The sequence below is a fragment of the Perca flavescens genome, chromosome 21 (genome assembly GCF_004354835.1).
Source record: "Perca flavescens isolate YP-PL-M2 chromosome 21, PFLA_1.0, whole genome shotgun sequence".
NCBI classification, from domain to species: Eukaryota; Metazoa; Chordata; class Actinopteri; order Perciformes; family Percidae; genus Perca; species Perca flavescens.
Window position 1 is genome coordinate 15,369,726 of NC_041351.1, and position 23,665 is coordinate 15,393,390.

Below are 23,665 nucleotides of genomic sequence, written 5' to 3' on the forward strand. Positions count from 1 at the left end.
CACACACACACACACACACACACACACATTAGATTCAGATTTTATTTTCTTCTGTAACTCATGAGGTAAATGACTCAGAGTACACCAAGCTAATGATAACTTATTAAACAATACATCATGACTTGTCATTTCAGCAACAGATTGCATTTACACAAACATAAAAAGTGCTTTAAGGTCTGGTTACATATTCAACCCTTTGTCCCTTAATAATTTCTTTTCAAATACACATTAAAATAAGCGGCTGTAAGACTGTTACAAAATGGCACAAACAGTTCATACAAACTAAGTACATTCATACGTATCAGTTCCTCTTCACCCGTTATTTTTAAAGTGAAAACACCTTTCCCCTGTATGTAAACTGGCGGTCTTGTACTCATGGTAGTTCCTCTAGAGTCGTATCCTCAAACAGACTGAGCAGGTTCTTTGGTTCAAAGTTGGGTCGGGGCAAAACCACCTCCGTTTGGACACTGTTGCGGCCGCGTCGCTGCGAGGACTTGGTAGATGAAGAATGTCGGCTCTGTGTGGAGTTTTCATTCGTGCGATCTGCACAAAGCTCTGCGTGTATGGGACTCGCACTGGGTGTCAGTGTGTGGCAGCAACCATTTGAGTGGATGCTGGAAGGGGTCTGCCCTAAGTTACAGGAGGACCAATCACCCAGATTTGAATGAGTGGGTGTGCGGGCAGGACTTCGATGATTGAGTGTCGGTGAACCTGGGAGGGGAGTAGATGTGCTTTCCACAGACAGTCTGGATTTGACCCTGTGGAGTGGGGGAAATGAAAAAAAATGAAGCAAGGAATCCAATAGCTCTTTCTTAATGCTATACATAAAACCAAGTTATGAATTAGTTACATTTTTTATACAATTCTCTACCTGTGTAAGAAGGTGGGGGAAAGCTCTGGGTCTGTAGGATCCAACAGAAACACTGTATCATCCTCTGGGCTCCCAGAGTCAGCATGCATGGCACTGAGGGGCAGGGTTAAATCCTTGTCCCAGCTACCCTTCGGAGGAGTGCAGGGCACTGGCTTTGTCCAGTGAGGAAGAAAGGACAAGTGAAGGGAGGAGAGGAGCCTACACCCAAAGCACAACACCAACTACGAGGAAAAAGAGCAGAATATAAAAATGAAACTTCAACTTTGATTATGTTTCAGGTCTGAATTACATGTACATTTAATTATTTAAAAGGAAACTCCAAACGTTTATTTTCAAAAGGTTTATTAGACATTACCTGACAGAGGGAGACCAGTGTCAGCATAGTCTCGACGACCACAAGGTAGATGCGCCTCTTCCACCTGTGTTTCCTAACAGAGGGGAGAGCAAGAAGCTCAGAGACTGTCGGCCTCTCAGATGGTTCTGGGGCCAGCATCACCCGCAGTACTGTCTGTAGCTCAGTTGACAGGCCTGCAAATACAGATGGAAATGGTAGAAACATAAGTCATTTGAATAAAGTCAATGGGACAATATATGAGGACTAAGTGGATCTTACCACTGGTAAACTCTGAGGGGAGGCAGCCTTGTCTGAGCTGTTGCCAGCCCTCTCCACCATTTGGAACTTCCATATTACAGGCAAGCTCCAGAATAGAAACACCCAAACTAAATGAAAATGATTTGACAATATTTAGGAACACATTTAAAATCATATCAATCAGTTACATTCTTTAGAAAATAATTTCATTTTCTCATTTATGGTATTTGTACCTGAAAACATCTGCAGCAGGACCGTATTCCCCACGGAGCAGCTCAGGGGCCATGTATCTTGGATCTCCTTCTTGGATGTCGTCTTTCACTTTCCCCTCTACAGACTCTGTACTCTTCTGTTTGAGCTCAAAAAGCAGCCCAAAGTCCCCCAGCTTGAGGCGGCCAGAGTCAGTAATAAGGACATTGGCAGGCTTCAGGTCGAGATGCACAAAACCATGAGAGTGCAAGTGTTGCAGTGCTGAAAGGAGATCGCACAGGTAGGCCCATGCTGCAGGCTCATCTGGATTGAAATGTTTCAAACGAAAGCCAAGTCAGTATGTCAGGGGATTTGAGAATTTTCTGGACCAAGAAGTATATGCATTATGATTGTGTAGAAAAACATAATTTGCTCATACAACGTCTGAATAGATTGTATTGTCTCTTTCTGACAGACCTGGGCCAGGAGACTGGTTCTCAGCATGGAGCAGCAAGCTGGTGCTACACAGCTCTGTCTGGATGTAAAGTCGGCCACACTCCTCCCAGGCTGCCACAAAATTCAGGATGTGAGGGTGAGGACAGAGGCGCTCGTGGTTCCTGGCTTCCCTCACGCTACGGTTCCTCTCACTGTTGCCCCTAAAGCGATGAGCAGAGCGCTTGACTGCATACTGCCGACCATCCTCATGGCTTTGCACCTAGAAAAAAAAAAATACAGAAAAAACAGGTCTCTATTCTGTTCAGGATCTTCAAATGATATACTCGGTGAGAAAGTAAGGCTTACAGAGATATCTATATTTGTATTGTGAGCTTCCCCAATTTCCAAACCACAGCACAGATATTCAGTCAAGATTTTATGTAAATACTGTTCTGATCTTTTTTTATTAGAAACGGTTAACTGACCACAATAAACAGCCCCTTATATAGTTATTATTCTAAGGGTCTTAACAACTTGAGTATCTTATGTCAACTTTCTCACAATATAGTCCTTAAAATGCAGAATTTCTAAGGCTACGTTCACACCGCAAGTCTTAATGCCCGATTCTGATTTTTTGCTCAGATCCGATTTTTTGTTTGGATGTTCACATTACCTTTTAAAATGTGGCCTATATCAGATTCCAGTGTGAACTGTTTGCGGTATCGAACTGACCCACATGCGCAAACGAACAATAACAATGACATCGGACACAGCAGCTGTTGCACTAAAGTTAGGGAGGTTAGTTAGGGAAATAAGCATTTTCACTTTTATTTCAAAATGTTTGTGTAATGGCAGCCATAACATTAATGAGCAGGTGCTGAGGAGGAGAAGAATGAAGAGAAAGAGAGACAAATTGGATATATTGGCCTATGGCTGTAAATTCACTACAGAGGTGTGCCAATCCCCGCCCTGGCGAAGCGATGGGGGTGCACTGAGGAAATTCCGCCCCGGCTGACAGCCGCACCGGGAGCATGGCGCCCCGTCCCTCCCCGCGGGGAGTTAGGGCGCAGCGAGGGTTATTGAGGTAAAAGTCACATCAAATCTGCCTTGGCTGTTCACACTGTGGCCGCATTGAAAAAAATCGGATTCAGGACCACATATGGAAGTGGCCTGAATCTGATCTGAAAAAAATCTGATCTGGGCTAGATTTGAGTGTTCACACTACTTCTGATGAAGCCTGACCTGGTCACTTGACCCCAAAAATCGGATTTGGGCCACTTTGGCCTGTAGTCTGAACGTAGCCTAATTTCCTTAATGTAAATAAACAGCAACATATAATTCAGTATATGTCTCACACACACACACACACACACACACACACACACACACACACACACACACACACACACACACACACACACACACACACACACACACACACACACCTTACCTTGTATACCTCTCCAAATGACCCTCTTCCCAGCAGGCCCAAATTAGTGTAGCACTGACTGAAATAGGACTGCTGTTTGCTGGGATCATATACAGAATTCGGAGCGGGAGACTTACTAAGGGAACATGACAGGGGGGTCCATGGGGATGGATGCTGGGGGAACATCCTGCTCAGAGGGGGACATCCCTTGGATGGTGGCAGCGGGGGCAGAGAATGGGAGAGCTGGGCAGGTGAACAGTAGGATGAGTTGGATGTAGACAACGAGGAAAAAGGGAGACGGCGCTTTTTGAGGGAAAAGGACTGCTCTGCATGGGAGAAGTGGGTGGGAAGAGGGAGAGGCATCCTGGACACTGTGGTTTCCACGGCCACAGACATTGTGTCAGGACTTTTTAGTTCTTTTCTTTGAAGATAGTGAGCTGCAACATTTAAAAGAAAGCCTTTACACAGTAGCAGTCTCGGCTGACAGTTAAAATGAATGTACCAATGCCATTTTTGCACAGCTCATGCCAATTCAATGAACTTTTGTCTGCTGATGGACAAAACATTGCTGTTCTGAAATTATAGAGAAGTTATCCGTAAACTCTGACACGTGCAATAAAATTTGATCTGCCAATAGAAAATAAAATCTGTTCAGGCACTAAAAATATATGTGCTTCTCACGTAAATAAAATAAACCAGAAATTGGTGGTTATCTTTTTCTGTCCAGCTGGATCACACTTACTGTGTCTAGATTAGGAGAGATCTGACATCCTGAACATCCTGCTTAACAGGTTGTCGGCCAATTGTCAGATATCAGTATCAATCTTCTTGATCCTTTGATAGATAGCTCATTTGTAGAACAGGTCCTAGAACAGACCTGCTGAATGTAACGTAACTCTAACGTTAGCTAGGTTAACCGAGTAAACACACTATAGCTACAAGTTTGATAACGTCAGTCGTCAACAGTAATATTTACTTCAGTTACTTTGCTAAAATAGCTATGGTTAACATTAGCATTATTCATTCTTTATTCTTTGCCGTCACTGACATGACAAAGTCACCTCCACAAAATACATTTTGGCTAACGTTAACCGAGGGCGGACCGAGTCAACAACATAACATAACCTAGCTAGTTAACTTACGTTATAGTCAAATTACGTGCTGTAACGGACAGTTCGTCGTTAGATAAAGTAGAATTAAGTAACGTTATCACACAGACCATAATCCAGTTTTAACGACGGGCGGTCTTCTAAACAGTGGTGCTCCGATAGTCGCTGTGGTGCAAAAATCAAACTGCGCGTAAACTCTTCAGCATGTAACTAACTACCTCGCGCCAAATTCTGATGATTATACGCAGTGCTGCGTGTAAACGCTAGATCGCACCTGATACACGCCACGACGTCAACACGAGCATATTGCGCAGGCGTCACAGACAGCATAGCTAGATGTTAACAGAGCAAAAGAGAACGGCACTTTGTACCATGAGAAATCACTAATAAAAGCTTCTAAACAAAAAAACAACACAACTGGACATGTTCCAGAAACAATGTAATCCGTAATTGGGGAACTGGCAACCAAGAGTGTATGTAAAAAATAAACACTGCAAGTCTTCTTCTTCTTTAGTTTTATTGGCGAGCTACAAACCGACGATTAAGGTACATGCCGCCACCTACTGTATCGGAGTGTGTAACATCATGACTTTAAACCAGTGGTTCCCAACCTTGGTATCGGCCTCGACGACTATTCATTATATTTATTTATTTATTAGGCTATCGGGGCGGGGGTTGACTTAATTTTAATATGTGGATATATTCTTTTTTATCAAATCATAATTTCTAAATTTTCAAATTACAGTAGGCTACTTTACAATCTTTCCATGTACCCTCTGGCAACTGCAGAAGTACCCCCTGGAGTACAAGTACCTCTGGTTGGGAATCACTGCTTTAAACAACCAACACTAATAAAAAATAAAAAAATAAAACAACTTTATGCATTTTTTATATTCTGGATATTAACGCTGTCCTAATCTTAATTTAGAAAAAAACTACATCTTTTTTTCCTGCATTTACCTCTATTGGACAGACTTTTGAATTTTATTTTGTAATAATCTCTATACCCTTATTGTTGTTATTCCAGGTTTCCTGCCAAAATGGCATTATGAATTTGTGATTTTGCTTTTGACCTCCCAGAACTAATTCCTAAAATGTCATTATAATGTTTACACTTTTAGCAAGTTTATCTGTAACCTCATTTCCCTCTATAATCCAACATGTGCTGGTATCCAACATAAATTAATACCTATTCCTAGTTGCTGTGTGTGTCATATACACCTACATTAAAAGATCCTCTCGATGCAGTAAAGTTTGTAGTTAAATGCTGTTAAAGCCATATTTTTTACATTATTACATTAAGGCATTAGATATGATTGAAGCCCGTGTAGACGCCTGCGCAGTATGCCCGTGTTGACCTCGGCACGCGTATCTGGTGCGATCTAGCGTCTACCAGTGCTGCGTACCTGCCTTTCGTGAATACAGAATGCTTATCTGGATTGCGCAATATCCGCAAGCGGTGCAGTCTGGGGTTCTGCTGCACAACAGAGGGCTGGCGCAACTGGCTAGCTAGCTGATCACTTGAAATGGTAATTGTAATATTATTATTATCGGTCATTTTGTGAGATTGGTGTCTATATACAACCATTGCCTTAACGTTCAGTGCTTTGTTCAAAAGTGTTAGCACTAAAGTAACAAACGATACCGATGGTTATAATATGTTTATTTCCGCTTGTGCTTGCTAGCCAGCTAACGCTAAGTTTGCTATATTAGCGTATATTAGCTTCGCTTTCTGATCTAACGTTAGCTGTAATGAGAGGTAACTTGTCTTAGCTTGGCTTTCCTTGGAAGTGATGTAACGTCAGCCAACCAACCCAGTTAAGTTAGTCAGATCAGCAAGGCTAATTTTGCGTTAGCTCAGAGCTAAATACACTGCTCGCTGATTGTTGGCAACTTGTTCGTTTATTGGCAGTAATGTTAATTAGTCTGTATCCGGAAGAAAAAACTTCTTGTTGACATCGCCAACAATACACGTTTAGTCTGCATACAAGCAAGTACGGTGTTATAAACGGTTGCCAGACACCTAGTAACGACTTACAGTTACATGGCCTACTAAGATGTTTTGTCAAATAAAGAGTGGTTAGAGGAGCCACAGAATCAGCTATCTTGTTTGATCCCATTCTAAATTCAGAGTAACATTTTTTTAGAACCAAATTCAATCCCTCAAAACCACAAATCAAGTTGCCTTTCTTTGACAGTTTTTTTATTTTTATATTTCTTTTTACAATTAATATTGTAATTCTTTGCCCGCTTTGCTTCAGGACGTGTTCTTAATGATCCGGCGTCACAAGACCACAATCTTCACAGATGCCAAGGAGTCTACCACTGTGTATGAGCTGAAGCGTATTGTTGAAGGAATCCTTAAGAGAGCACCTGAAGACCAGAGGCTGTACAAAGTGAGTTTAGGGGCCAAGTATGCCATTGTGTGACACCTAACATAACATAACTGACAGCATCACAATGTGACGGTGGAGGCATGTAACTTGTCTTTCCCAAGGGTGACTAAAATATTCTTTGGAAATGTCTCACACACTGTCTCGATATTCATTGATAAAAATTAATACATTTTAGGCCATTGGGGGTTCCTGTGACTTTTTCAATTTTTGTTGAACAGGATGACCAGTCGCTAGAGGACAGCAAAACTCTTGGTGACTGTGGATTTACCAACCAGACTGCCAGACCTCAAGCCCCAGCTACAATTGGTCTGGCCTTCCGCATTAATGGTATGTTCAGTTTGTTATTAAGTGTCAGGATTAAGGATCAGGGATATTTTGTTTTTTTCTCCCATTAGGGTGATTTTCACAACAAGAAGCATTTCCTGTCTTGGAAATCCTGTCTCTGCTTTTCAGTATGGGGAATTATTCAAGAAGTTTTGTGTTGGACTTACTTGTTCAGTTTAGTTGAATCTTAGTAATTAATTACATGATTGATGATAATCATTCGTACTTTATGCAAGTTAATCTGCTTCAATCTAATTTGTGCCCCCAAGATCTGTAATTGGGCGCTGTGACAGTATGTAAGTAGATATTAGCTACTGTAACTCATTCATGCTCTTGCACTGTTAAATATCAATCTGTAAAGTTGATTGCCATATAGGGCTGTGCAATTTATTTTAGTGGAGTGCTTTAGTGGTAGAATAGAAACAAAGATAATGGTTATTAGCTATATTAGTTTTTGTTTTATTATACATAAATTGACATTGTTACTGAAAATGCATAAAAACAACAGACAACATGCGTGAGAAAGAATGTAAATATAACTCCTGAGAAATATCAATAGAAATTAGATTTAAATTGGATTTTAAACTGTCTATGAAGTTAGTTTTAAAAATGATTCACAAGAATTGTCTCCAGGGTCAAATCAGCAGGTTTATTTCTGGATATTAGAGAGGCCACGGGGCTGTTAGCGTTGATGCCAAATCTTCCGCCATCGTCTTGTCAGTCAACTCTCTGTCTAAAACCGGCACGTGAGAAGTTAGGGCTACTCGATGATGGAAAAAAATCATCAGAATTATTTTGGTCAAAATTAAAAGCACGATTACTCATCGGAAATATGTAGCATTTATTGAGCTCAAACAACAGTGAAAGTACCTTGAACTGTGAAATTTCCCTTTTTATACTTTTCCCTGTGGACTTTTTGAATTCCTCTTCAGAACACAACTGCCCTCTGGAAAGATAGTTCAAAGTCTCAGAGGCAAAACATCCCGCTTTTGCAACAGTACTTACCCTGCCACTATTAGGCTTCTTAATGCTTTGTTTCCGCTATAAAACGACAGTTGGGCCGGTGGGCAAGTTATGTAATTGGTGTATGCCCGAACACTGTAACACCGACTACTGTCGCAAGCCTACTGGATATACAAAAAAATCATACCTGAGCCTCCAGTCTGAACATGTTCACAAGATCCTCACGGGCTCCACAGAACAGATAAACTAGGACACGTGACCAATTTTTTTTTTTTTTTAAAGATTATTTTTTGGGGCATTTTCGTCCTTTATTTTGACAGGACAGATGAAGACATAAAAGGGGAGAGAGAGGGAACAACATGCAGCAAAGGGCCGCAGGTCGGAGTCAAACCCGCGGCCGCTGTGTCGAGGAGCAAACCTCTACACATGGGTGCCTGCTCTACCAACTGAGCTAACCGGGCGCCCACACGTGACCAATTGGTCCATGACTTAAAGCAGTGAAATAAATGACCTAACTCTCAAGATTAAGTTCCTTTTTCACCTTTTTTAAGAGTGCATTAAAAGAATAGTTGTTACTTTGGAGTTTTGGAATATCCACCCAGGAAGACGTGACACAGTCAATGTTCCCTGCAGCAACTTTATGATATGACCATGCTGTCCATGCTGCTGTCCATGATGGAGCTAATGTTTCCTTGTCTCCTCTGCCCTTCAGATGACATGTTCGAACAGCTGCACATCGAGGCCTTCTCCAGCCCCCCAGAACTCCCTGATGTGATGAAGCCTCAGGACTCCGGTAGCACTGCCAATGAACAGGCTGTGCAGTGATAACATGGAGAGGAAACGAGCAATGGAGGAAAGGATGGAAGTGTGTGTGTGTGTGTGTGGATTAACTGCAGTGGAGAAGTAGCGGGTTGGAGAATATGTAATATAATTTGTTGGATGGGGACATTATAGGTAACCAAGCCTATCCATGTTACCTTCATGCTATCATCCCAGCAAACTCTCCCCCCCTCTCCCCACCCCCCTCTCAATTAGCTTCACTTTTTCTTTTTTTATGATTTCCACATCACATGCAGTTCTGCTCCTTGACTTTGCTCTTAAGCACCAACTGGCTCAAATGTTTTGAGTGAGGAAGTTGGTTTGGAAAGTATGATTGTGTGTGTGATTTATTATAATTATTATCATTAATATTTTGGAAAAGGTGAAAGTGTAGTTGTGTGTCAGTGTTCTAGAAGTAACATGCATAGGTAAGGATGTCTGGTGTCCAAATCGGCAAACTGCATGAACAAAATTCAAAACAAAGGCTTTATTTTCACAAAAACAGATAAAACTGACAACAGAAATGGACAACAGATGGATTTTTGTTTTTGGTCAAAGAACATTCTGTCTGTGGCATACAGAAGAAAAGTTTCTGGCGTTAAAACCTAAGTTTTGAAAATGCATACATCACCACATGTCACCAACGTCAATGTGGCACCTTCCCCTAATCACACAAACATAGCCTGTAACTGTGAGCTTGCATAATTAAAAGTTTTTCCTGTTTTTGTTTTTTACATTGCTGGCTGATTTTTATTTTAAATACAGGTTTGTGTCATGAATATTTTATGAAGATGACAGAATTGAAGGGGCCTGTTGAAGAAGTTGGGCAAGGCAGTAGCTTTCATAGGCTTCATTCACAACAGACATTTTGAGTTGGCATAGCAGGAAAAACACAGGTGTAACTAATAACATTACCAATGGCTCTGTTCTGTTTAAGTGTCCCAGTAAGGTGTGACCGTGAGTCAGCGTGCACAGTACCAGGACCCTGAAACTGATGCCGCCATCAATGTCATTCTTTACACCCGTGCTTTTCATTTTGTCATTTTACTCAGGTAGTTTAAGGCCAAGAAAAGTCAAGGGGTTAAGGAATATATATATATATATATATATATATATATATATATATATATATATATATATATATATATATATACACACACACACACACACACACACACACACACACACACACACACACACACACACACAAAGTCTCAGGTTCACTGTGTCAGTTGCTTTTTGGTAATCACTTTGCTTGCAAACTTGTTTGGGATTTTTCACCCCCACTTAAATAAAAGTAGTCAACCTCAACTCAGTCCTGGGTTATTAATCAAAATGTAGTTCTAACATATTTCATGTTATATTGTGCTCACACGGTACATTTTCCTAAGGTAAGTTGTTTCAACAAATTACCTCAAACTAACTGACATACAGAAAACCTGTGGAGTAAAATATAATGAAGCTGTGTGTGCCTTGTGCAGTGTGTGTGCGGTAGGCTACTTCATGCGAACTTGAAAGGTGAAAAGGGTCCCAAACGGGATAGGTTCGCATTTTTCCCCCCCCAAAGTCAGTTTTAAAAAGAATACTCCCATCGATTGAGCGAAGATTGATTTTTATTCAATCTCGTTTCTCCTGTACATACTGACCATAAAGAGATCCCCTCATGAAACAGTTTTAATATAAGTGATGGGGTCCATGTGTTATGTGGTAAATGCATTCAGCAAAACGTGCAATCGCTTTAGGTTGGCAGTATGTACAGGTGGGCCATTAACAGCGAGTGATTAGGCTACTCCTTTTAATAAGTATACATAGGCTATGTATAGGAATGTTAGTAGGCCTACTAGAAAAAGTGTAATCCCGCCCTCTGAACAGTCTATGAACCTGATAGAGTGAAAACAAAACCTCTTAAAACATGTTTATTAGACTCTAATGTAGGTACATTACTGAATGTAAGCTACTCATATATATATATATATATATATATATATATATATATATATATATATATATATATATATATATAATAGAATAGTTGAATAATTTTAATATAAATGATCAGATCATTTCTTGACTTTAGACATATATGAAAAAAATCCTGTCGGTCCTGTACACCGGTCCCGTATAAAATAGGGAAAGGATATATTAAAAAGAAACAGTCGTTAGACCTATACCATATCCAAATGTTCTTTTTTACAAGCTCCTTTTTTAAAACGGGGCACCGCCCCTTTAATGTTTGTCCCAGGGTTGTATGCACTGTAAAAGCACACGCCAGTAAATGCATTTTTGTCTTTTCACCTACATCGTCGCAGCAACGTCCAGCTGCAGTTTGGCGCCACTTAATCCTTAATTTTCGATCCCAAATATGGGCTAGGAATGTCCAGGATGACGTCGCGTGTCCGGGGAATGCGGGGTTTGTAACCACATTTATTTAACTACGCCTTCTTTCAGTCTGAGGTCCTGGTAGGCATTACACAGGAAGAGAGCCGTGTAGGAAAAAGAAACGGGACGCCCTCCTCTTATTCCTCCTCATCCCCTTCCTCCTCTTCCTCTTCTCTTGGCGGATAACGGTGTCCAAGAAGTTATTCAGGACCGACGCAGACAATAGCACCCAGACGAGTCTATCTTGCGGGCTTTGATACGCGTCCATCACTACTTATTAATGCTGTCCGCGAACGTATTGTGTCACTCAAAGAGGAAAACACTCGGCTAAAACATCATGGACGATTTGGGTAAGTATTACTGTTCTTCTACTACATGTTGAGATATCTTAAGGGGGATCTTTAGGAGGGGTGGTGTGTCCAAACAGAGGAAATAATATATGTTTATTCTGGCAATCATAGTGGAATAGAATTTCCTTTTCTGTCCACAAGAACATGTATGCGACTGTAATGTAAAGGGGATTTTATTTGCTTCCATAACATTTTAAGGCAGATAAAAGCAATGGCACATCTTCAAATAGTAGCTTATATCTTACACCTTTTATATCAAAAACAGTGTATACAAGGTTATTTTATGATACCTACTATCCTGTTTACAGTTATTCTCTCTTCAGTGTGCTCCCATCCTCTGAGATTTTAAACATTTGTTGCATAATTGTGTTTTACCTTTCCAAGCAAACATATTCACACAGGTAACACAAGAACTACATTAGTCTGTGTCTGCCCGACCGCCATTGAGTATTTCGTGCATGCCCTGCAAAATTCAATAAATTCTTTGTAAATTAGATTAAAAGGGATCCACAACGGGCTTTCCCATCCATTCATATTAACAAGTCACGGATGGAGAGAAGCCACATAATGCTCATCAGAGTGTATTCCATTTAAAAGACATCAAAGAGGTTTGTGACCAGCTCAGGGAGCATGACTGCTTCTTTTTTTTGATAAAGATGTTAAAGGAAGATGTCCTCTCTTTACTCAGAAGAACAACATTATGAGAAGCTGACTCTTTGTGTGTCGGAAAGGCCCTGAAATAGCCCAAGGCCATGCTGCTATTCGCAAAAAAAAAAAAAAAAAAAAAAAAAGCTACAGAGTTTAATGAAAATAGAAAGGGTTTTTGCCTCACCTGCCCATTTGCTCTCTCAGGAACTTTTGTTTCTTCGCTTCAGAATTAGGGGATTTATGCTTTACAAGCAATACTGGAAATAATGGCTAAATGCAGCCAAGCACATCAGGGCACATCTGGATTGGATTGCACACGGAGAGGCCGAGTTACTGGATGAGAGTTAAGTCAGGCGGTGGCCATGTTCGGGACACTCGGCTTATGCTGTTGTCTAATAATGTTGTAAGTTTATGTTTCGAATCTGGCGAGGCTATTCGGTGAGAGAGGCCGCTTGTTAGAGAAGCCTTTGGCCAAGACAAACAAGTCGACAGGCAGCTCTAAATATGGTCATAATTCCCATTGAGAGAAGTTTAGCTCCTTATAAGAGCAGTTTAGTGTGTGTGTGTGTGTGTGTGTGTAAGAGAAAGAGACACACAGCAGGGAGGAGGAGGGCAAGTAGCATATGCACAAGTTTCTCACCACATGGTCGTACCAGAAGTGTGAATAATCTGTGGCAGAAGTGGCCGCAGGGATGAACGAATGCAGGGTCAACTGGTTATGTTCATCATGTCACACAACTGATCATCACAGATGTTTAACATCTATCGGCTCAATCTTCATCAAACATCCATGACATCATCATTCTACAAAGGCTACCAGAATCTGAGGTTCAGAGATTTGTTGTTGGCGTTTTACAATTCCATCAAAACAAAATGATAAGGTCTTCAACACACCGTTATAGCTTTTTAACAAGGGACAGCACCTTATTAAAAAACTCTGACTATAACCATGTACTCCTGTCTGTTGAGGTAACTAGTTTTATGCCTGGTTCTGTTCTTAAAAAGATCTACCAGTAGATCAGTGATTCCCAACCAGAGCTACTTGTACCCCAGAGGGTACTTTTTTTGCCGGGGTGTATTATTCATTGTATTTAATAACCGACAAACTGCCACCTATGATAAGCACATTGCAAATTGTAAATTAATGTATAGTATCGTATCAGCAGTGTGAAAGGTTAAGTCTGTGTAAAACCAGTGAAATTTAGCCAAAACAGTTGTCTCTCTCCTCTACAACTTAGAGTTTGTAATTACTCATGTTCAGCCCAGCTTTTACAAACTCCAGTTTTGCCTTTAGTCGCACGTACATCGACTTGCCAGCACTAATGGAAGTCATGCAGCAGCTAACCCTTGAGCAAGTTTAGTTTCTGGACAGCTTCCACTTGGAGTGAGTGAGTGAGTGAGTGAAGTGGGGTGGAATGGAGTTAGATATCAGTTGCCAAACACTCTTCCTCCTTTGCTTCCTTTCCATTACTGGCATGTCTTGGATTTGAATGCAGAAATATGTTTTGTGCTCTAATAACTTCAGTGTGTGTCGATGGAATTATCTCGGGTTTTGTGCAAAACTCTGCCTGTCTGTCCTCTGCCTGATGTCTGAGGACACTCATTGTCCTTCATCGTGTATTGACATGTGGGCTGATATGCTGCTGCTGTATTAATGGTCACATAGGCTGTCTGTCTCTCCTTAGGGGTGCCTGAGCCACCTAACTACCCTCTCAGTCCTCGTATTGTTGTGTTTGGTACGTAACAGTATGTGCATGTGTTGCATTTGTTTCACTGTCTGCCAGCAAGTCATTCATTTAACTTCTTATGTTCTGTTTTTATCTCCATCTGCACTGCATGTTCTTTAAATCCATTTCTTAACTCATATCTCTTTCTATTTCCCTTTGATGCTTCATAAACAAACGTATAAACACCATCAGGGACATTCATAAGATACATTGTAGGGTAAATAACTGTCTTTCATTCTCGTAGAAAAACAACAACATGAAGCTAAATTGATTTGTAAATCTAACCAGACTTCCATCACTTTCATGCTGTTATGTGTTCAGCATCAGTTTCTTTCACCTCCCTCCCGTCCAGATGCCCTCCTCGCTGATCTGGAGAACACTGGCTCTCCTCTAGCTCGGTGTCCTGTCTTGCTCACCTCTGAGCCTCCACAGAATGCTGACCCTGAAACCCAGGAGTCCGCCCAAACCCGGCCACCGCCGCCTGCCTACACCCCACAGCAGGTAGACAACTAGCTGCCAGGGATGGAGTCATACCAATTTTCTCATTGCAGATTATGTTTCCACTCTGATTTAGATCATTTTAATCATACCTAATAGAGCCTGACCGATAAAGGACTTTTAAGGCCAATATCCATACAAATATTTGGTGATTTAAAAATCCGATATTCCGATATATCAGCCAATATAAACAAAAATCCATTGTTGTTAACAAAACATAAACAGATTTCCCTAACATTAGTTATTTGTAGTTATTTATGAGTCCTCACTAAAATAATATGATAATGCAGTTTAAAAATAAACTTGTTTGTTTTATTGTCACAACAGAACAGAGGAACATCAAAATATATTAAAGTTCTGATAAATAAAATGTATAAAAATACAAACTTAAGATATTAAACTTAAAATCCTTTAAACATAAACAGGGATGTTATAGAGCGCCCTCTGGTGGACAAACTATGCAACGCCAACACTCATAACATGGTTGAAGGGTGTTTTGTCCGTTTTTATTATTATTTATAAATGTTTTTAATATTTATCGGCCATTATAAATGAAGATAGTTTGGAAAATGCCTTATATCGGCCGATAATATCGGCCCACCGATATATCGGTCGGGCTCTAATACCTAAACGCTCTGAACTTTGGTTACAAATACTGAATTCATGCTGCTTTTGTAACATCTTGACTAAAAAGCTGGATCTGTTTTGTCTCTCAGACTGTTTCTGCTGCAATGAAATCCTCCCAAAACTCCAACCCAGACAAATTATACAGGTAAGAGTTTATATCAGAATATATTATCTGATTATCAGGCTGCACATTTCTGTGAATTTAAGTTGGTTCTTCAGATTTTAAATCAGAGAGAAAGTAACTCACTCAAGTCTCTCGTCATGTTTGCATGGTGAAATATCTGACCAAGGTTTATCAAGAAACACATAAAAGAAAAAAATGTAAATTGTGTGTTTTCTACATTTGATATTTTTTTTCATTTTGTATTTTGCTCTAAAACCACTGCAATGGACAGATGGGAGTATTCAGCTGCTACATGACTAATTTCTGAATGGACAAAGTTCAAGACTCACCATTGAGTCTTGACAAAGTGACCATGAGGAAGCAAAGCACATTAGTGACAGGGTGTTTCATAATCTATTTTCCCTTTCTTATAGCACAGTGTGTAAACCACGCTCTCCCCGCACAACAGATCCTACTCCGGCCTTCTCCTCCTCCTCGCTGCTGGGAGGAGGTCTGAGTGAACTGGACCATCTTTTACAGGAGCTGAATGCCACCCAGTTCAATATCACAGGTTAGTATGCGTGTGTGTGTGTGTGTGTGTGTGTGTGTGTGTGTGTGTGTGTGTGTGTGTGTTTTATATCCCTGTGTTTAACTCTGAGGTGAATCTTTTCTTATCTATGACCTTGTTTTTGTCATCAGATGAGATCCTGGCCCAGTTCCCTTCTTCTAAGAAAGATGAGAGGGACACGATTAAGGATAAGGCCATAACCTCCTCCTCCAGGTACCAAATCGAATCAATCAAGTCGAATCTAAAGAATCGACAGAATTTGCTGCAATTCTAGTGAATGCAAACTACTTAATGTAGAGTTCCCACAAGCAGGAGAGCTGTACGATCAACCATAAGATACATTAATTAATTAGAAATTTTGAATATAATTAGATTGTGCAAACGCTATAATTATTTAACTATATTTGGTAACACTTTACAATGAGGTACACCAAAATGTAGGTAGTTACTGAGAAACGAATGAGTAACGAATGGTTAGCTAATGATCAGTTACTGATTGACTGGGATTCAAGCACTTATGATTAGTTACTGGTAAACAGACTGGTAGCTACTGTTACTCATTCATTTAACAGTAGTTACATTTTAGTGTACCTTATTGTGAAGTGTTACCCTATATTTAAATATTTTAATGACAAGGTGTGTATATTAATTAATAAAACAAACTATTATCTATAATGTATTGTGAAATAGTTTGCAAGATACATGTTTTCTACACCTGACCTGTTCCAGGTCAGTTTTAGTGTCCACCAACTGATTTGCAGCAAGATATGAGTAAGGAAATGTCCTGATTAGCTTTAAATGCAGGTCTGTTTAGTTACATTTTCAATGACAGATGGCTTGTTGAAATTGTTGCACATCCACATATATTTTGTTAAAGGGATACGCCACCGTTTGTTGAAATAGGGCTTATCACGGTCTCCCCTAGCTGTAGATAGGTGGGCCAACGCATTTTTTGTGTATGCATTGTTTTAGTCCGGTGCAACACCGGCAGCGCCACCGCTAGTTAGCTTAGCGTAGTGAATGGATTCCTATGTTGCCGGTTAGCATGTTGTGAGTAAAAGTGAACCAACAAAAGGCAAAAAAACAACCTAATTACTTGCACTGAGACAAAAAATGTGTTGGCCCACCTATCTACAGCCACGGTAGAGGGTGATAAGCTCTATTTCGACAAACGGTGGCGTATTCCTTTTACAACGGTAACAAAGTCCCAATTTGTTAAATCTTGGGCAGTATACAAGTAAAATCTGATGAAATTGTGTATTTTGTGGTTTTATTCAAAACAAGAATTATTTTGTATCCTAGCTCTGCCAAGCCTTCAGCAACATCAGCCACACTGGAATTGGACAAACTGATGGCTTCTCTGTCAGACTTCAGAGTTCAGAGCACAGTAAGAGTCCGCACAACAGCATAAAAATTACAAAAATATAAAAATGTTAGTGAATCCACAATTGTGCTCAGAATGTGTTTTTCTACCATTCACTCGCAGCTATTCCAGGCTTTAACACAGCTCACACTGACTCATGGTGGGTTCATGAAGACATTCATTTGACCGCATAATGACTTCACTGTAACTGTGTGGCGTGGCCATAGCACATGCCTCCTGGTGTAAACCAGTCACCAGATAGGGCCGAGGATGGAAATTAGTCTTGGTGGAGATATTTTCCTGCCTCTAAAATATCTTATATATAGTTATAAGTCAGAGCTACATTTGGTACCGTACATAATCCAGACATTCTCCCTTTTTAGTGAGTCGGTGTGCTAGCATGTGAGCAAAGGAAGTGGTTCTGTTGTTTTAGGTTTATTTGGTTTCGGTGTGCAGTTCAGCTGTGGGTTATAAACAAGCGTGAGCATGAAGTTATGGGAACAATGAATTTTAAAAAGGAGCGTTTCTCAATTGAATACTCTTTACTGTTATTACCAAAATGTTGATATGCAGCTGTATGCATGGCATGTCAACCCACCATTCTATAAGATGGATTGTCATTATATTTTGTAGATTTTTGTTTATGTCCAAATACCAGCCAAGCTAATGGCATTTACCATAGTCTCCCCTGTCTTACCACTGTCTCTTATGACAATTCATTTCAAACCAACTGCAGATTGATGATAAACTCACAAAGACAGATGTGCCATCCATCACTTTTTCTTTCTCTTCTCCCAGCCAGTTGCACCTGTCAATCCAGTGGTGATAGCACCACAGCAGCCCAGCGCCCCGCCGCAGGCCTCATCCGGCGGCTCATTGGACAGCATGCTGGGGCTACTTCAGTCAGACCTGAGCCGACAAGGCGTTCAAACATCCTCCAAAGGAAACTGTTCAGCTTGTCAAAAACCAGTCGCAGGACAGGTGAGTTATCAGAATTTGTCTATATAGACATGCACAAAACTATATTAAGCTTCTGACATCTCAGTTTTGATAGTTACAACCACATGTTCCAAAAAATATGTTAACTGGTGAAAGGTTGGACAGGACCTTGTTACTCTAATCCTCAAAGGATGCTGTTCATTAATCAGCTTTTGACTGTTTCCCCGTGCAGGTGGTAACGGCTCTTGGAAAGGTGTGGCACCCAGAGCACTTTGTGTGTACCGAGTGTGAGACAGAGTTAGGCAGTCGCAACTTCTTTGAGAAGGACGGGCGGCCGTACTGCGAGTCGGACTACTTCACCCTCTTCTCCCCTCACTGTGCGCAATGCAACAAGCCCATTCTAAATGTGAGAAACGTGGTTGTACATGTGTCACATAAGTCAGAGCTTATTTTGACATTAAAAGCTCAAATTAATACCCCAACCCACCTAAAGCCATTTTAACTTTTCATTCCTCTTGTTATTCAGAAAATGGTCACCGCTCTGGATAAGAACTGGCACCCAGAGTGTTTCTGCTGTGTTAAGTGCAGCCGGGCGTTTGGAGAGGAAGGTAATGGGCGGCACACACTGTATCCTGTCTGGGTTCAAAACACAACTGTTAACAGGGAACTTCCGCTGGGTCATACTTACGTACAACCCTTAAAAAGCTCGTCATGCTCTTCATTTTAAGGTTATAATCTATCCCAGTGTTTTTTTTTTAAATTTATTTAGAATCTAATACGTACAACAAATTAAGAATTACAAAGACAAAACAAGCTTCATAAATTTGATATAGTTTTAGCTTTAAAAATAAATATTTTACCTATCAAAATAATCATATTCAAAAAGTGTTTGCATTTACCCTCAAATATGTGTGATTCGCAAAACAATATCCATAGACCTTAACCATGTCTGTATATTGGCCCAAAATTTAGCCACATGTGGGCAAAAATAAAACAAATGCATCAGGTCTTCCTCCTCATCCCCACAGAACCTGCAACAAGGGTCTTTTTCTATCTGCCATTTAGACTTTTTTGTTGCAATAATTTTATAAAAGATTTTAAGTTGAAATATTCTGGAATATGAATCAATTGTAGTTCTATAGATTGTTTTAAAGTAATCTTTCCACAAAATTGGTTCATTAAATTCGTCTTCCCAAAACAGGCAGGTTCTGTGTGGAAAAAGTGCAGTGCCTGTGATATTTAATTTCCAAATATATATTATTTTATTTATCTTTGCACCAGATAACCATTTTAAACATCTTAGAAATCTGTGTTTATGACCCCTGGGGGCTCTGTAACCTTGCTTTTAACAGCTGCTAATCCCCCTTAAACATCTCATTTGTATGGTTTTCAAAGGATTAATGTTGTGATGTAAATTTGAATCCACCCTGCCAAAAATTCAGGGGAAACACACATCATTTGCATTAAAATGGCTATATTTAAAGCAGAACACGCTTTGAGACAATACATAATGTCAGGCTTTAAAAACTCACATCAGTAAAACCTTAAACCATTATGAATAGAAAAAAAAGTTATCAAAAAAGTTTTATGTTCCACAGACCAGAGTCACATGGAAAGGTTTCAGATAGTGTTTTTTTCCCCAGCATCGTCTAGCTAAATTTACCATTCATGAAAGACTTGTAACTTGAACTGTGTAAAACTGTGACTGTATCTTTTGCAGGTTTCCATGACCGTGAGGGCCAGCAGTACTGCCAGCAGTGCTTCTTGACTCTGTTTGCTTCCCGCTGTCAAGGCTGCAGCCAGCCCATCCTGGAAAACTACATCTCAGCTCTCAACTCTCTCTGGCACCCACAGTGCTTCGTATGCAGGGTGAGTGCTTCTCTGTGGGGTTTGAGGGCCAAATCAATGATAATGTCTGTTGTTGCATTTGGAAAACAGCTGCACGGTGTGTAGCACAACAGTTTGATCCATGGTGTGTTATGGTTGCAGTTCTTATAGACTTATTCTGAGAAAAAGTCAAACTTAAAGCTTTAGTGCGTAACTTTTTTATATTAATGAACGTCCGTTACATTCAAGCCATTGCCAAAGTTGCTACAAAGCTAATTAAGACTATCGGCTCCACACAACTCCGTCTGTATTTCTCAGTATGGCTATGCTCAGAAGATTGTGGTGTCCGGTAACTTTCCCGCGCAGAAACTCGAGTGAAGATAATTGCCTCTTCTGAAGAGTCCATCATGTTTCTTAATAATCTGTGTCCTCCTTGGCTACTAGCAACTGCATTGAGGAGGGGGTGCACAGTCATGGAAAGCTTGTACGATGTGAACGCACCATTCATTCATTGAGTCATTACTTAGAATTCCTCATTGGGGCGGCAGAAACTACACACTATAGCTTTAAAGTGCTCATATTATGCTTTTTGGCTTTTCCCTTTCCTTTATTGTGTTATATATCTTTTTTGTGCACATTATAGGTTTACAAAGTGAAAAAGCCCAAAGTCCACCCCAAAGGGACTTACCATCTTCCAGAGAAAACACTGTTCACAAACTGCTCCAAATAGCTCTATTATAGTCCAGCTTTTACTTCCGTGCGTCACTTTGTAACACGCGTTATAATGCTCGCCTAGCTGCTACCGTGGCACGCCCTCATACTCTGCTTTTGACTGGCTAGCAGTCCTTAATGCGCATGTGCGACTCCCAACAAAGATTGGACAGAAGTAAGATGCCTCACTCTGTAGCTAAAACAGAGAGCTCAACACAGGAAAGGAGGAGCTGCAGCAATGTGCATTCATTCTGAAAATGAAACCATGTAAACCTATTCTGGTACAACCTCTAAATACAATTATGAACCTGAATATGAGCTTAATATGAGCACTTTAAAGGTACTGTGTGGAGTTTTCTTGTAAACAAAAAAAAGTTGTGTTTACATTCAGTCTGTATCCTTAAAGTCATTTACACATGTTAAATGTATTTCCTTTCTCATTAAACATCTGCAAGGCTGATTTAAAAAAATAAATAATTGAAACCTTCGTTTCAATTTTCTCGCTAGCAGTCTTCTTCAATGCTTTTGTTGGCACATTGCTGGCGTATGTTGATCAGTGGATTTTCATGTGTGTGCATGCATGAGACAAACAAAACAGCGACCCACTCATAGAAAACTGATCCATAGCGCTACTAGAGGTCCAAAACTCTACAGGATACCTTTACATTTATTCAGGGATCATGACATTTGCCGATGGTCAGGCCAATAGACACAATTGAGGACAATGATGTCAAGTCCTCTGTAATATGTATGCTAATGTGGGACATTTCTGTGTCCAACATATTGATATTGATCCACTGAGCAAGGCACTTAAACCACAACAGCTACAGTGAAGCTGCTCAGTCTAATCCCAGACTGTGTTTGTGGTGTGTGTAGTCTATATTCACGATGTTTCATTTACGGGATTGTTCCGGTGTCTCCTGAGGTTCCACCGGATGTCCCTCATTTTTCGGCCAGATGTCCGTCGCCTTCCGCTTTCTTTGTATTGCCATTCTAAACTCTGGTCGATTCGGGAAACATCCTCCGAGCTAGAATCAACAATCAAATTATTTTTATGTTTTAGTAAAATTCTCATTACACACTTGAGAGCCATTTTAATTCCAGAGCTCGCCTCCTTACGTGCACGTTCCACCAAAACAAGTTCCTATCCGAGGCTATTTTGCCGACGCACTGTAACACTGTGTCAGACGCTTAGCGCTACCCAAGTTGATTGTGATTGGTTTAAAGAAATGACAATAAACCGGAGCATGTTTTTTTTCCTATTCCGGAATGTTGTGTGGACTAGCCAGACCGTCCTCCGCTGCACTGTGGAGGAAGGTCTGCCAATGCGAGACTAGCGGTGTGTGTAACTGTGTGAGCAGGGTGTTCCTGCTCTCAGTAAAACTACTATGCTCTAAAAAAAAAAAAGAAGAACAAAAGAAGAAGAATATTCTCAAAGAATTATGTCATGAGAAAGTTGTCATTTCACATGGCAACTCGGTCTGTCTAACTGTCTAATTACAGTTCCATGAGTCAGGGCTCTCTGCTGTGACTGAATCTCACTGCGTCTCTCTTCTTCAGGAGTGCTACAGCCCCTTCGTCAATGGCAGCTTCTTTGAACATGAGGGTCAGCCGCTGTGTGAGGCCCACTACCACCAGTCCCGCGGCAGCATGTGTCAGGCCTGCCAGCAGCCGATCCTGGGCCGCTGCGTCACCGCCATGGGGGCCAAATTCCACCCCCACCACCTCGTGTGTCACTTCTGCCTGAAGCCCCTGAGCAAAGGCTGCTTCAAGGAGCAGGAGAACAAGCCCTACTGCCACCCCTGCTTTATCAAACTCTTTGGTTGAGGACACTTTGCATCCCCCTCTTCCTCCTCTGGGTCACCAAGTGAAGAAGCTGTATGACTGAATTCTCAATTTGTTTGTTTTTTACTGCGGGAATGAGGGTGGAGCTGGTCTCTTTCTTGGTTTTAAGACCATTAGAGTTGATAGAGGGAGGGGAATAAAAAGAAAATCATGCAACCCAACTCATTTATGTTACTTCACAATAAAAGTGGAATGCATTTTGACTGGCAGTATGAAATATAACTCTAGTAGACAAATATTAAATAATGCCAAATGATTTTGTCTTGTATGTGAATTCTTTACATACTGTATTGATTCAAATTGAATATTGAAAATTTAATTATTTTGCCAAAGGTAGAAACGAAACAGTATATGGAGAGAAAATCTACTGTTTCAGTTCAGTGAAAGACGTACTGTTGTGCAAAAAAAATCAAATCCCCATTAATATATTTGCCTTATATTGCAAAAAGTGCCACAGCAATTGCATTTATATATTGTATGCTGACTGCTATATACTGTAAGATTTGTGTCCGCTCTCATGTGTTTAATGTCAGATATTTTCCATTATTCTTTCACTATTGCTCTATGCAGCTTGCCAAAAACAATTCCAAAGAATAAAATAAAAGTGAACACAACTTGGTACATGCTGTTTTAATGGGTGAATTAATCAAAGGATCAACTGTGAAATGTGAGAAATGTTTCTTCATAATTAAATCAAGCAACTTCATTTCAAGTCTACACATCCCTAAAAAGAAGAATGTGTATCCCCCTATAACTTTGCTGGGAAATAATAACCTTCTCCATATTCACCAAGGTTATTAGACATGATCTGAAGCATATACAAAAAAAAAAAAAAAAACTTGACGGCCCCTCATAGCAGAGACTGCTTTATAGGGTATATACAGTCAACGTGTAGCACGGCACTGCTGTAGAAAAATGTTTGACCACTAGATGTCCCTGTTCGCTCACCGCTT

At 40.4% G+C, this 23,665-nt stretch overlaps 3 protein-coding genes across 7 annotated transcripts; 2 read left to right on the top strand and 1 right to left on the bottom strand.

Moving 5' to 3' along the window:
* Nucleotides 1-28: 28 nt before the first annotated feature.
* On the bottom strand, nucleotides 29-5,131 carry pkmyt1 (protein kinase, membrane associated tyrosine/threonine 1). Of its 4 annotated transcripts, none has more exons than XM_028567614.1 (9): nucleotides 4,736-5,131; nucleotides 4,259-4,393; nucleotides 3,538-3,953; nucleotides 2,130-2,367; nucleotides 1,697-1,976; nucleotides 1,485-1,591; nucleotides 1,227-1,399; nucleotides 872-1,092; nucleotides 29-758 (listed from the first exon to the last, which is right to left on the bottom strand). In XM_028567614.1, the coding sequence occupies exons 3-9, from the start codon at nucleotides 3,910-3,912 to the stop codon at nucleotides 374-376; spliced, it is 1,779 nt and encodes a 592-aa protein (XP_028423415.1). In that variant the 5' UTR covers nucleotides 3,913-3,953; nucleotides 4,259-4,393; nucleotides 4,736-5,131; the 3' UTR covers nucleotides 29-373. The 4 variants fall into 4 exon arrangements, with proteins under 4 accessions (XP_028423415.1, XP_028423414.1, XP_028423412.1 ...); XM_028567613.1 differs by having other exon boundaries at nucleotides 4,659-5,131; XM_028567611.1 differs by lacking the exon at nucleotides 4,259-4,393 and having other exon boundaries at nucleotides 4,659-5,131.
* Nucleotides 5,132-6,040: 909 nt separating this feature from the next.
* Nucleotides 6,041-9,861, top strand: LOC114548231 (elongin-B). Its single transcript, XM_028568048.1, has 4 exons — nucleotides 6,041-6,154; nucleotides 6,887-7,021; nucleotides 7,240-7,348; nucleotides 9,021-9,861. Exons 1-4 carry the CDS (start codon nucleotides 6,152-6,154, stop codon nucleotides 9,131-9,133), a joined length of 360 nt encoding a protein of 119 aa, XP_028423849.1. The 5' UTR covers nucleotides 6,041-6,151; the 3' UTR covers nucleotides 9,134-9,861.
* A 1,566-nt stretch (nucleotides 9,862-11,427) lies between these two features.
* LOC114548434 (transforming growth factor beta-1-induced transcript 1 protein) lies at nucleotides 11,428-23,326 on the top strand. Of its 2 annotated transcripts, XM_028568391.1 has the most exons (12): nucleotides 11,428-11,856; nucleotides 14,190-14,240; nucleotides 14,584-14,732; nucleotides 15,446-15,501; nucleotides 15,894-16,030; nucleotides 16,159-16,240; nucleotides 17,330-17,414; nucleotides 18,189-18,371; nucleotides 18,562-18,735; nucleotides 18,856-18,937; nucleotides 20,050-20,198; nucleotides 22,428-23,326. In XM_028568391.1, the coding sequence occupies exons 1-12, from the start codon at nucleotides 11,844-11,846 to the stop codon at nucleotides 22,692-22,694; spliced, it is 1,428 nt and encodes a 475-aa protein (XP_028424192.1). In that variant the 5' UTR covers nucleotides 11,428-11,843; the 3' UTR covers nucleotides 22,695-23,326. The 2 variants fall into 2 exon arrangements, with proteins under 2 accessions (XP_028424192.1, XP_028424193.1); XM_028568392.1 differs by lacking the exon at nucleotides 14,190-14,240.
* The last annotated feature ends 339 nt before the right edge of the window (nucleotides 23,327-23,665 follow it).

Excerpts from the sequence above, each read along its gene's own strand:
- pkmyt1 (XM_028567614.1), bottom strand. The coding sequence starts at position 3,912 with ATGTCTGTGGCCGTGGAAACCACAGTGTCCAGGATGCCTCTCCCTCTT. Across the intron at positions 2,368-3,537 it reads CATTTGGAGAGGTATACAAG|GTGCAAAGCCATGAGGATGG; the intron begins GTAAGGTGTGTG and ends TTTTTTTTCTAG. Across the intron at positions 1,400-1,484 it reads CCCCTCAGAGTTTACCAGTG|GCCTGTCAACTGAGCTACAG; the intron begins GTAAGATCCACT and ends CTGTATTTGCAG.
- LOC114548434 (XM_028568391.1), top strand. Across the intron at positions 14,241-14,583 it reads TCCTCGTATTGTTGTGTTTG|ATGCCCTCCTCGCTGATCTG; the intron begins GTACGTAACAGT and ends CCTCCCGTCCAG. Across the intron at positions 17,415-18,188 it reads ACTTCAGAGTTCAGAGCACA|CCAGTTGCACCTGTCAATCC; the intron begins GTAAGAGTCCGC and ends CTCTTCTCCCAG.
- LOC114548231 (XM_028568048.1), top strand. Across the intron at positions 7,022-7,239 it reads AAGACCAGAGGCTGTACAAA|GATGACCAGTCGCTAGAGGA; the intron begins GTGAGTTTAGGG and ends TTTGTTGAACAG. Across the intron at positions 7,349-9,020 it reads TCTGGCCTTCCGCATTAATG|ATGACATGTTCGAACAGCTG; the intron begins GTATGTTCAGTT and ends TCTGCCCTTCAG.